The sequence below is a fragment of the Neoarius graeffei genome, chromosome 17 (assembly GCF_027579695.1).
Source record: "Neoarius graeffei isolate fNeoGra1 chromosome 17, fNeoGra1.pri, whole genome shotgun sequence".
NCBI lineage: Eukaryota > Metazoa > Chordata > Actinopteri > Siluriformes > Ariidae > Neoarius > Neoarius graeffei.
The window spans coordinates 26,448,022-26,461,927 of NC_083585.1; the positions used below are offsets into that span (position 1 = coordinate 26,448,022).

The window sequence follows — 13,906 nt, forward strand, 5'->3', positions numbered from 1 at the left end:
GATTTTGCAGTCCAAAGCGCTGCCACGTTTATAATGGGAGTCTCTGGGAGAGCGCGGCTGTCCTCTCCTTACTTTCAGGCTTCTCATTCAAAAACTGTAAATCCTATCGCTCAGGCAGACACTTGTCTTGATTCACACAATGTGTGACTACAACTTTTGAGAAAGTTGTGTGTGTAGAGTGAAAATTGTGGCTGAGAAAACAGTTTAAATGAGAAAGTTAGAGCTTTTTTTTTTCAAGCTGCCTCCACTCTAAACTCCTGAGCCCCTGGTGTGTAACGCAATAGACCCCCATTATAAAGCCTGAATTTCTCCAGATGTGCTCATGGTGTTTGATCTGTGACTGATCAAAAAGTATAGAACCTAGCAAAAAAGTTGAATGCCAGATCCACACAGGAGAATGTTGTCTCCGTTTTAAAGTTTGAATCATGTCTCTAGGTGAAAGACAAAATAAGCGTCATCTCTGCTTCTGTTCCCTCCGACGGCCACGACACACTACTGCCTCCGCCAAGTGCGCGCGCACACCGCATGTCAGGGCCGCGGATGAGTTACTCTCCCCTGATCAACGAAGTCTGCAGGGAATTTGTGGTTATTATCGGTACAAACAGCGCGAATCACAGCTTAAATGAGTGCGGTTCAGTTTGACATTATTGTCAGTCCGTTAGATAAACATTTAATTTTATTAAAATCGAAAATTTAATATTTAGAGCCTGTGGGCTACAAAAATAAGTCATTAAAGTAGCCGGCTGGACTTAATTGTGTAGTCGGCTGTATGGCCGGCAGCCGGCGCTTGTGGAAAGCCCTGATTTTCCCAGTGAGTGACAAAAAGTTCCAGTTCACGCGGTTGGGTTATATGTAAAAGTCGCGACTGGGAAAAAAACGAAAAAAAAGTTTAGGGTCGGGCGGTACGGATTAGGGTCGGTTGGGTAACCGGAAACACACTTTTTTTTTTTTTTGGCCTGATCTAGAACAATCAAAATATCAGGAATATGACATATATGTATCTGTCTAAATTAAGCTATTGATACATATCGAAAAAGCTAGAATATGTCAATTCAACAATATATCAATTAAAATAAAACAAGATATCAATATATAATATAACCACATAAAATAGTTTGTAGTATGTCTTTACATATATTAATAATAGGTCCAGTAGTATAATTAGTATAACAGTCATTCAACAACACAAAGTTATTACTCTTAGAATTATCACAAACCGACAGCCACGTGTTATCATGAATCGTTGAGAATTTCACAACATAAACAAAGGAAGTATATTTTACGACATTCAGACGTCAGAGACTCCGACACGGTTTACGGTAATCGCTAGACGCATTTCATGTTCACTTCATGTTATGAAGCGACTGAACAACAAATTGAAATATATATGCCAAAAAATGACATTTAACAATAATTTAAAAATATTTCGGGTTCTCCACCCTTATGAAACAGGATTTTTTTCTTCTAATTTGGGCGATTTTCGTATGTTCTATTTTGGGCCTTTTGACAAGCCCGTAATTTGGGCGCCGTTATACGATATGTAATTGGGGCTGTATTTGCCCTTGGTTTGATAAGGAAATGAGCTGTAGGTTTTACTGAACATCTTCCAGAACCAGCCACAGTTCTTCTGGACACTTCGTCACGCTCGCGTCTTCATTTTGCCCCAAAACCCAGCAGACTTTTATGTTTTTGTCTCTTTCTTTACTGACATACAAACGTTTTTCTGTAACATGTAATTTGTGCTGGAAAACTAATATTTTTGGAAATCTGAAGTGGTTTTTGTACTGACTAGAAAATGTAGACGTCAAGGTCAAACTGTTAGAGTTTTATGAATCGTTTGCTATTTATGTGCAAGCAAATTTAGCCAAGTTTATTTAAAAGCTAGACGGCCTTTCAGATTTTTCAAGCTCAGGTCATAAAAATAATTTTCCCCGACACACAATTATTTTTGTTCAGTGGACCGAAAGCTACTGAATTCGAATCACAGACTTCCAACTTGATCAGTTTTTTTTTTAAAATGGAACAATTAATGAATTTAGAGCCACGTGGCCCTAAATTCTCCGCTACTTTTTCCTGCTTCACCATGACGCAATACAAGATACTACGTCATGCATCACGTGGTGGGCTTTCCCCGTTCACGCAAGGCATTGTGGGATACAAATTCGAAACAGAAGAGAAAAATGGAGGACGTGAGTGTGCGGATGACATGTGAAAGACTGAAACAGAAAGCAAGAAGAAGAAAAGACGTTCTGTTATATACGAAGGAAAGGAAACGCAGGAAATATCAAGCTAATAAATATCAACGGTCAGCGAGCACCTCGGTGTGATCAGCTGTTCGTTTAGCGACAGAATGATGGAATGGTCAGTGCACACTCACAGGTAAACCTGCGCATGTGCACACACACGGACTTCCTCTGTCTGCTTGACTGCGCGATGCAAGCGATTTCATGCACATCATTTGCTCCAATCCCCTTAAATTAAATAACTTCCCAGCTACAGAATGGTCTGATATTTTTGAGATATTACAGAAATAAACATGTATCACAATGACCACATTTCAGAGGGAACTAAAGATCACCGATTTTATGAAATCGAAAGGCCGTCTAGCTTTAAGTTTTGACGGGAAATAATTGAGACGTCTATTTTTGATAAATTAATTCGTTGTATTTGGTAAATGTAAAGCAATGTAGAAATCATGTTTTAGTCTCAAGTGTTTTATTGGTGTCATTACTCGACCCTTTTTATATCAAGAGCTGTTTGTCTCTTATAAAATCTGGCATTCCAGTCTGATTAATAGTTTTTCTTTGCTTTTGTAGGTAGCAACGCGGTAGATGAACACGGAAATAAGGTAGGTACAAAATCTAGTGTGGGGAAAATATTAAAATGTGCAACCTTGGCTACTAAGGGTAGTATCTCACTGGGCTGCGACAGCCCGTGACTAGTCAGAGACACAACAATTGCGATAAAATATCCGAATTAGCGACAATTTTTACTTGGAATCACACTGAATTGATATTCGCGTATTTTACCGCAATTGTTGTCTCCACCTAGTCGCAGGCAGGCAGGCCCGGCTTTCCCTCAGCAGGCAGGGGAGTAGAGGAATTCTCACGGAAACTGACTTGAGAAGGGTTCGTGACGGCTTTGCGACACCAGAGCCGCATTTGCGGCTATTTTGAGAAATTTTGTCGCACGAATTTTTTGAACAGGTTCGAAATTTCAGCGACGAAGGAGCGACACTTTGCGACTCATGCGAGGAAATTGAGAAGCCCCGCGAATCTTTCAAGACACTTTTTTGAAACTCTCTCGCAAATGTCAAGTCAAATTTATTTGTATAGCGCTTTTAACAATAAACATTGTCGCAAAGCAGCTTTACAGAATTTGAACGACTTAAAACATGAGCTAATTTTATCCCTAATCTATCCCCAGTGAGCAAGCAAATGACGTTCACAATTTGTCGCAAGCTGTCGCAGCCCAGTGAGATACTGGATTAATGCCTGACTTTTTCCCCCAACATGGTTTGCAGCATATCGGTGTTTTAAAGGGGAACTGAAGGCAAATTTTTTTTTTTTTTTAATCATCAAAATTCTATTTATCTCATTTTATTAAATATCGGAATGCATTTTTGATTGCTCTTTTGTCGCTGCTATAGCAAGTTATGAGTGTTTGAAATATGCTCTGTAATATATCCGTCCATATGTCAAAGCGATGGCCGTAAACAAGATTCGTTGAGACCTGTGCGAGACATCGTAGGACGGAAGTAAAATGTACAGCGGAATTCAAAGCGACCAACATCTGCCAGCGTTGTCAAAAGACGCGCGCGCCCTCTTTCGAATGCTGACGTAATCAAGCCGGAAGTTTTGTTTGTTTTGATAGCAATCAGGAAAGTTTTGAAAAAAGTAGGCAGTAATTGTCATTTAAACTCGTTTTTGTGCAATACTTCGTTTGGAAAACAGTTTTCAAAATGGCGGCGCTAACACTTGATGTTTCGAAGTCTCGCACAAGTCTTGTGAAGATCTTGCAGATAAGCGATGCCTGCCGTGGACCAAACGAGCTAAATTCAACACGGCTAAAAAACGAATAGGCCGATAAGTATAATATTTAATTGCAATTAGTTGCCAATGCGAGTCACGGTTACTAAAACCGAAAACGTAATTGAATAACACGTTAATTAAGAAATAAAGCAAGTTTAAAAATGACTTCAGTTCTCCTTTAAATGTACAGACCATCTAGAACGTCATGTATAGTGTTTTTTTTTTTTTTTTTGGGGGGGGGGCAGGCGTTGAGGTGTTGCGCTAATTAGAAGTCCACAGGAAGTGTGTGGCCGTGGCACACTTCTCACCTGTCCTCTGCCCCAGGGTGTCTGAGTGTTGCACCTCAGCTGTAGGTCTGGACTTTGTTAGAAGTCTCAGGTGGTCCGTTCCCAGGTGTTGGGGCACACTTCTCAGGTCAGTGTGAACGAGTGCAGGTAGCCTTCTCAAAGAGCGCACACTTCACACCTCCTGAAGGTGAGATTCATTTGGCACACTTCACAGGGAAGTGAAGGAGACGAGCGGAGTGTGCCGGGACTGATGGTGTCTGATCTCGTACCTGTCCTTCATCCTGAGCAGTAGCCCTGTGTTGTGTTAATGAGTTAAGCATCATGGCCGTCACAAAAGGGAACAGGGAAGGGACTGGGAGAGGATTCGAAATGGCTGCGTTTGCGTGGGAAAAGAACTGACTGAATGGTGCCGTGAGATTAAAAGGATTTTGTTGCTGTGAGTTTCGAGCTCTTGTCCTGGAATCGTACGCTGACGTGTGATTATGATGCCGTTGCTCAGCTGTAGGTTTGACAGGAGTTTCTGTTGACATTTGGACTCGCACATGGCCAAAAGTATGCGGCCACCTGACATTCACACCCATGTATGGTTCTTCCTCGTAACTTTTGCTTGCTTAGTTTGCTTAGAAGCACACACTTATACAGGATGCCTTTTATATATGCTGTAGCATTTATAATTTCCCTTCACTGGAATCAAAAGGGCCAAACGTTCCAGTGTGACGATCCCATGCGCACAGTGTGAGGTCGATGAAGGCATGGTTTTGCACATAATTTGGCTTGTCGTACTTTTGAGTTAAATGATATTTTTTGCTGCTTGTGAGCCAAGTTAATTATACATTTGAATAAACTCAGCGCAGGACTGTACAAACACATTAGAGCTTTCATTTTCCTCGCCGGCGAGGGGGAATTAATTTGGCATATTCTCTTGTTCACGTGGGATTCCTTTGGGTTCTTTCCAAAAACATACCTGTTAATTTATTTAAAGCATTTAATGAGTAGTCGTCGTCGTTGCCCCAAGGGATTTTTCCTTCTCATTTCATTAAAATGAGGGAGATTTATAAATACCAGTCAGCACTGGTGCTACTTTAACCTTTTCATGCACAGCGTCCACTCATGGACAATCAAGACGTGTATATATAAATTTTTTTTAATTTTATTTCACACATTGTTTTAGCCTCATGGACAACCCATTTAATTTAATATTTAGACAATCAAATATATCAAGCAATGTTAAGTTAAAAAGACAATATTTAAAGTGTGTGTGAGAGAGAGATGATATATATACACTACCGTTCAAAAGTTTGGGGTCACTTTGAAATGTCCTTATTTTTGAAAGAAAAGCACTGTTCTTTTCAACGAAGATCACTTTAAACTAATCAGAAATCCACTCTATACATTGCTAATGTGGTAAATGACTATTCTAGCTGCAAATGTGTGGTTTTTGGTGCAATATCTCCATAGGTGTATAGAGGCCCATTTCCAGCAACTCTCACTCCAGTGTTCTAATGGTACAATGTGTTTGCTCATTGCCTCAGAAGGCTAATGGATGATTAGAAAACCCTTGTACAATCATGTTAGCACAGCTGAAAACAGTTGAGCTCTTTAGAGAAGCTATAAAACTGACCTTCCTTTGAGCAGATTGAGTTTCTAGAGCATCACATTTGTGGGGTCGATTAAATGCTCAAAATGGCCAGAAAAATGTCTCGACTATATTTTCTATTCATTTTACAACTTATGGTGGGAAATAAAAGTGTGACTTTTCATGGAAAACACTAAATTGTCTGGGTGACCCCAAACTTTTGGATGGTTGTGTGATAGATTGATTGATTGATTGATTGATTGATTGATTGATTGATTTTTTTACCAGCTGGGAGGTCCGTCTCGTGAAATACCGTGACCGAGGTCTTGAAAGTACTGAGCGAGGCCCTCTGGGTCGAGGTCAGTATTTAGATAGTGATGTCATGCTCCAGTAGTTGCATGTATACTTATTACGCTTTGTTCTTTTCCAGATGACTAATCCATCATCCTTTTCTACATGAATAAAATGAAGTAAAGAGGAAGAGAGTTGATCGTCTTTCTAGTATTTAAGGCCGAGGTCACGGTATTTCACCATACGGACCGACCTTAAGCTGGTAAATAATATATTTATCTTTTTCTTTACCAAATTCTAACAGAAAACGAGAGCGCCCGAAAGGGAAAACCGAGCCGAGCCACCATTTTGAATCCTCATTCACGGCTGTAATGCAAATGGCTTCCTCCTCGGTATACAAGTGCACTTCCATGGCAGGAAAAAAACGACATTTTGCCGCCTATGTAGTCCCCTATTTACTATTTATTTTACGACATTCAGACGTCAGAGACTCCGACACGGTTTACGGTAATCGCTAGACGCGTTTCATGTTCACTTCATGTTATGAAGCGACTGAACAACAAATTGAAATATATATGCCAAAAAATGACATTTAACAATAATTTAAAAATATTTCGGGTTCTCCACCCTTATGAAACAGGATTTTTTTTCTTATAATTTGGGCGATTTTCGTATGTTCTATTTTGGGCCTTTTGACAAGCCTGTAATTTGGGCGCTGTTATACGATATGTAATTGGGGCTGTATTTGCCCTTGGTTTGATAAGGAAATGAGCTGTAGGTTTTACTGAACATCTTCCAGAACCAGCCACAGTTCTTCTGGACACTTCGTCACGCTCGCGTCTTCATTTTGCCCCAAAACCCAGCAGACTTTTATGTTTTTGTCTCTTTCTTTACTGACGTACAAACGTTTTTCTGTAACATGTAATCTGTGCTGGAAAACTAATATTTGGAAATCTGAAGTGGTTTTTGTACTGACTAGAAAATGTAGACGTCAAGGTCAAACTGTTAGAGTTTTATGAATCGTTTGCTATTTATGTGTGTGTATGTATGTTATTTCCCAGCTGGGCGGTCCGTATCGTGAAATACCGTGACCGAGGTGTTGAAAGTACTGAGCGAGGCCCTCTGGGTCGAGGTCAGTATTCAAGGCCGAGGTCACGGTATTTCACCATACGGACCGACCTTAAGCTGGTAAATAATATATTTATTTTTTCTTTACCAAATTCTAACAGAAAACGAGAGCGCCCGAAACGGAAAACCGAGCCGAGCCACCATTTTGAATCCTCATTCACGGCTGTAATGCAAATGGCTTCCTCCTCAGTATACAAGTGCACTTCCATGGCAGGAAAAAACGACATTTTGCCGCCTATGTAGTCCCCTATTTATACAAATAGGAGTCATTCAGGATTCAGCCATGTTTTTGCTCGGCGTTAGCAACCGTTAGAGGTTTTTAGCTTTCTCCTGAAATGTTTTCTTTTATTTCTTCTTCCTCAGGGTAGTAAAACTCGCTTTCGCTGTGAACACTGTCGTTATCGCTATCCATGCTGTAAAATTAATGCTATTCTCCTGAGAAATGCTGGCAAAAATGTATAAGATTTTTGATAATCTTATAAATAAATCTTATTTATAAAAAAAAAGATAAACGTTGGCAAAAAATGCTGCTATGTTGGTTGTTGTGAACGAGCGAGTCGCCAGAGGTCTGTAACCGGGGTCTGTACTGTTGGATACGGACCTGCTCGCCAGCCAATCAGAGTGCAGGATTTGATGGAAACCGCACTGTGGGGGGATGATGACGTTAATGTTTACAACATATTGGGAAGATATTCGAATTTTACTGATCTAAAGCTTTCACCCGTTTAATGGATGTTTTTTATATTCATTAACGCATCAAGTGTTAATGAATATTAAAGATGATCATTAAGTTATTATTTAAAAATAAAACCTGTATTGCCTGTCAAGTTCTAGTTTGACCAAATCTCATACTCCACTTCAAAGAGCATTCCTTCCGGGTGTGTGACTTCTGCAGTGTATGAAGGTGTGGGTCTGGGAACGCGAGCCCAGGAGCTGCGGGAGAGCCTGGGACTGAGGAGGCTGTTTTTAGGGCTCACCTTGAAATAGCACACTTCCCAAGTAAGCGTGATCTCCCTGGAGTTCAGAGTCGAATTGGGCCTGTGGTGCTCGTTCGCACCTCGTTCACGAGATCTGATGGTTCGGCGCGAGCAGATGCTGTGGCATGGCGAGGCACGCGCACCCTACATCCTGTCTGGATTTTATACGTTAATAGATTTTCAGTGATGCAGAAAAAAAGAAAGACTTCTGATAATCATAATCACAGCGTCTGAGCTTTTGGTTACTGAGAGTTTAGGTGATATGATGAAGAAAAGACACATATAATTAAGTTATTCCACAAAATCGAGTCGTACATGAGCTGATAGCCGACGAGGCGCGTAGCACTGCGTTGTCTGTAGGTCATGTACGATGAGATTGAGTGGAATAACTGTTTTATTCTATCCACATTCACTGGATTTTGAGAAATGGAGCATTTTTTTTTTGCAAATTCGGTAAATAAATCTTCATCCAAAATCATTTACGCGTAGGTGGACTTCTTTAAAACCTACTGATGACGGCATAAATTGACTTTGGTGGGGTTTTTTATTTTTTTAAGAGCTGGTGCCTTTTGCTATTTTGGATTTTTTTTTTTTTTTGAGAAAAAAGTATTTTTCAAATTTTTACATTTAAAAAAAAAAACGTTTCTAAGAGTAATGTTCGCTTCCGGAGCATATATCCAAAACTATCCATGATACAGATTTGAAACTTGGTGTACACGTTAACAAGGTGATGTAGATGTGCCTTTTCATACTAAAGAAATTTGAGAAATTTAAATTTTTCATGTTTGCATGGAAACAGTTTCAGACTTGGTCTCTCAGGTTAGTCTTAGGGGTAGGTTTTGTTTCCGGAGCAGAACTTGAAAACTGAGTGGTACGGTCTTGAAAGTTGGTATATGTGTTGATTAAGTAATGTATATGTGCCTTTTGATACTAAGAAATGTGAGAGATTTTAATTTCTAGCTCACCTGGACCAGAGGTCTGGTGGGTTTATGCCATGGGCTGCTGAGGTCAGTGTAAAGAGGTAGGGTTGGTTTCCTGCAGTACAACTTGAAAAATGTAACAAATAATATCTTGAAACTTGGTAGACGACTCTGTCTCCTTGTCAAACTTCTTTTGAACCAGCCTAAAAAAAAATTCAACAAATTTTAATGCTCAAAAATGAAGAATGTAAACAAACTGGCGAAATGACAGGAGTAATTTGTGAAAAATGCTATAATAATTCTTGAAAAAAAAAAAAGATGTCCTGTACAAGAAGGGCCAAAGTCGTCTCCACCTCTTGAGAAGACTGAGGTCTTTTGGTGTGTGCAGGACACTGCTTAGGACTTTTTATGACTCTGTGGTAGCATCAGCGATTTTTCTACGCTGTGGTCTGCTGGGACTGTGGAAGTTCAGAGAGGGACAGGAAGAAACTTAAAGGTCCCATGGCATGGTGGTTTGTTGATGCTTTAAACGGGCTCGTGGAGGCTTCCGGATGTTATACCCGCAGCCTTTCTCGAAATGAACCCTCGGCACGTAAATATAGCCTCCTGGGAGAAAGCCCCATTTCAGCGCTTTTCCCAGTGCGTCGTTTTGCTAATGAGAAGCAGGAGGCGGGGAAGGGTAGAGGGTGGGGGCGGGCCATGGGGGGAGGGGGAGGGGCTTGACCAAGCTGCGCGCACACATACTCGCTGCTATCAGCGCCTGTAGCCACGCTGCTAAGACAAAACCCCGTTCTCCCTCGGACTCCTTTCGTAAACTCAACGTGACACAGAGAGTGAGAGTGTTCGGAGTGGTAGTTTACGAACGTATAATACCCTAGGCTTGAACACGCACTCCATAACCAAAGAGGATAGAAGCAGCAACTACAGCAACATATCGCTTATCCAACAGAAGACATGCACTGTGGAGCAATAGTCAAACATAAGCTCATAAGTTACAGTCAATTTCCAAACTAAACTCAGTTTAACAGAGCATGCTGCATGCTCTTTAGTTTTGTAGCGCAGATTACCTGGCTAACTGCAGGAAGCGGTTAGCTGCACAGCTAATGTAGCCATTGCTAGGCCAACGCACCGATTTTAAAACACGGCAAAACGACTTAACAGTTATACACTTAGTTGTTGGGTGTTTGTGGCTGATGCGGCAGGGATGCTTGGTACGGACCCAGGCTTCAGTGACAGTTGATGTGCAAAACCTGCCCTGTACTGTCCCAAGTTGTGGAAACATTCCTCAGGAAAATGCTTCCGACAAACATACACCGTCTTAGGTAGACTCGACGGCGTATTATTGGAGTAAATAAAATTAAGCCACTGCGTCTTCAGGGGCTCTCCCGTCGGCAGTAAAAACACACTCTTTTCTGTGTTGTCACATCCATGTACAGCGCAACTTCCATGTTTCACTCACTTAGGTGACGCCATGTTGTTGTGTCCTCTATGGTCTCCTCACTACAACTGGGCGGGGCAATCCATACAGTGGGTGGGAATCCAGAGGGGGGGCGTGGGGATCATCTCCCTTGCTGACGTAGTAAAGGGAAGAGCTTATCAACGCGCCGTTTTGACGCGCCATTCTCAAATGTTGGGCATAGTTTGGTTTACACATTATGAAATTTCTAGCCACTGGAGTGACTTAAGACGGTCAGAGGAACTCATTTTAACGTTAAAAAACCTCAGAAAGTGAAAATTTCATGCCATGGGACCTTTAATAAACTGGTCAGAAGGGCCGGCTCAGTCTTGGACTGTCCTCTGGACTCCATTGAGGTGGTGGGTGAGAGGAGGATGTTAGCCAAGCTGACCTCTATCATGGATAACCCGTCTCACCCCCTACATGAGGCTGTGGGGGCTTTAAGCAGCTCGTTTAGTAGGAGACTGCTACACCCACGGTGTAAGAAGGAGAGGTACCGCAGGTCATTCATACCTACTGCTGTCAGACTGTATAACATCCACAACTTGTAACGTAGCACCAATAACCTGTCTGTCGTTTAATTTGCACTAATTCACCACTACTACCTCTGCCATCTCTCATCGATGCAATAATATAGGCCTTAAACTATTTTTATGCATACTTATATTTACGTGTGTGTGTGTGTGTGTGTGTGTGTGTATATATACCTGTAATGTGCAATTTTTCCGAGCCTCTCAATAAGGCAATTTTTCTATTCTTTTTCACGGTAGATAATGCAAATAGCCCTCTGTATTTAATCCTTCGTTTGTCTAATTTTTATTTCAGTTTTATTTATCTGTTTGACATTTTCTTGCTACTGTAACACGTGAATTTCCCCGATGTGGGATGAATAAAGCCTCGGTCACAACCGGCCGTACGTGCTCCTACGGCCGGTCTACGTGCAAAAAATGCAAGAAACGCACAGAGGGCGCGCATGAAACGCACGGAGGGCGCGCGTGTGACGTGCTGATTTTCGAGCCGCAGACCGGCCGCAGAGGTTCTTTGTCATGTCAAACAAACTCTACGGGCGCTTACGTTTTTTTCAGGTTGCAAGACAAACTTACAGCCAACGTGCGTCTTTCTCCACGAACAAAAAAAAAGCAGCGATTTGGGAAACGCCAAAAATTGCACGGCCAAAAAAATCATACATCCGGTTGTGACCTAGGCTTATAGTGTATCTAATCTAAATACTTTATTTCACATATCTTTTTTTTTTTTTCCCCTTTATTTTAGGGGTTTTGTTTTCAAGTAGAGTTTTTATTTTGTCCTGTTGAGCAACACGCGCCGCCATTTTGTTTTCCCTCTCCTGAGCTCATATCCTAGTCGTAGCGTGGCCATTCAGAGCGCGCGATTGCTCATATCCAGTGAATGTGGACAGAATAATAGGTGTTGTACTGCTGATTTCTGGTCTGATTGGTCAGAGGATGTTGATTTTTAATTTTCTGTTTAAAAAATTGTAATCCCTGGCAGATTGCTGTTGTATGAGCAGGAACAAACAGTTCAGGAGATGCTGTTATAAGAAAATCAACTTAAGGGTGGTGAAGCTTTCATACTGTGTTGTAGCACATCCCAAATTAAATCTTACTCGAACCTCACTGCAAAAAATGAACACATGGCTGTAGTGATGAGAGATGGATCCTTTAAAGTGCATATTTTGGACCAATTTAGTGGGTTTTTTATATGAAAGCATGTCCCTTTACACACTCATCCAGAAGGGTAATTTTGCACAAGGCCATCTGTCTACAGCAGAAAAAAATAAAATAACAAAACGCGTCTGGAAAAATCCCAAGGGAGTCTGGAGCCAGATTGATCCAGATTCGTGACATCACGTGTGGATCCGCCAGCAGGCAGAGAGACAAACACAGAAAGAACTAATTTAGAGTATAGTCTGTCTTATTTCTTACTCTGGCAACAGTCAGCTTGTGAATTGCCGATTTTCTTGGTCTTTTTCTCGGCTCTGCTTGGTCCTCGGCTTCGAGGGCCTCAGTGGATGCGGCACTTCGCCTTCTGTCAGGGGAGACGAACACGGCTGGCTCCTTTGGTGACGCTGACACAGATGGAGACAGTGTTGCTTTGGGAATTCTGACAGATGGAACTGCGTCTTTTTTCAGATCAAGTTGCTTCGCGAAGCCCATTTCCCACTGCAAATAGTTCTCAAAGTCGTTGGGCTTTATGAATATGATGCTGTGGTCTGTTGCATGTTGCCAGTATTTCCGGGTGCCTCGCACGAAGTGCTCCCATTTCTCTCCCATTGTCCGGTCTTTTGGGAAACGATGAGTACTAATCCCATCAAGATTGGTGTTGCTACACCCTCCTACGATACATCTGTTAACCATTTTAATAATTATGTGATAACGTTAAAGAAATTTGCAGAAAACCACCAGGTCGTTTTCTCATAAACAAACCAGCGCTGGCGTAGGATTCAGAGGGAGGCGTCCCGCACGCGACATCACGAAAATCAATGTTTGCCGGGAAATCCAAATGCCAAGTTTTTTCAGAGGCGGACCAATTCAACTCAAATGGCTTGATTTCACCTGAATTTTTCTGGTATTGCGCAAGGTAAAAAAATTGCAGAGAATGCAGAATGTGACCGATATTTGACCAAAGTTTAATATAAAATAGGAGAATTACATTGATCTCGCTCCTAAATATACCCAAGATGTGCCCTTTAACCATGCTATGAGTGTTGTTGCGTAGTTGCACCACCAGAGGGCACGATGGAACTCCACTGTTTGCACCGCTTGTGTTTCGGAAAGCCACAAATCACAACAGTCAGCTGAGGTAAGCATGTGGGATCAGTTCAGCTGTTCGAAAAGAAAATCAGTTTCAGTTGTATGTGTAATGCCATAAATGTGTTTTCACTTTAAAAAAAAAAAAAACTGATGATACAAAAATAATTTCAGTTAAATCCCGATACAAATAAATGAATAAAGCAATATATCCTAAAGTATTTCATAGTTACGAACAATATGCTCTATTTAAGCGACCTGAAGATGGATTAAATACCTTTTTTTTTTTTTTTTTTTCTAATTAAGTAGCCTATACCTTTTGAAATACGTAACTAATAAATGTGCATGTTTCCTGACAAATAGTTACGTCCACTGCCCAGCCCCCAAAACAGTCTCTGAGCAATTCCAGCGTTATGGACGTGACACTTGAACTCAAAATGGCAACAAATGACCCAGTGCATGTTTTATTGTC

At 41.3% G+C, this 13,906-nt stretch overlaps 1 protein-coding gene across 1 annotated transcript in view; it reads left to right on the forward strand.

Moving 5' to 3' along the window:
* timm50 (translocase of inner mitochondrial membrane 50 homolog (S. cerevisiae)) overlaps positions 1–13,906 on the forward strand; it is a 138,002-nt gene that overhangs the window by 32,065 nt on the left and 92,031 nt on the right. Inside the window, exon 3 of the mRNA XM_060898058.1 lies at positions 2,817–2,848. Coding sequence (XP_060754041.1) covers positions 2,817–2,848 — 32 coding nt within the window. The remainder of the gene's footprint in view (positions 1–2,816; positions 2,849–13,906) is intronic.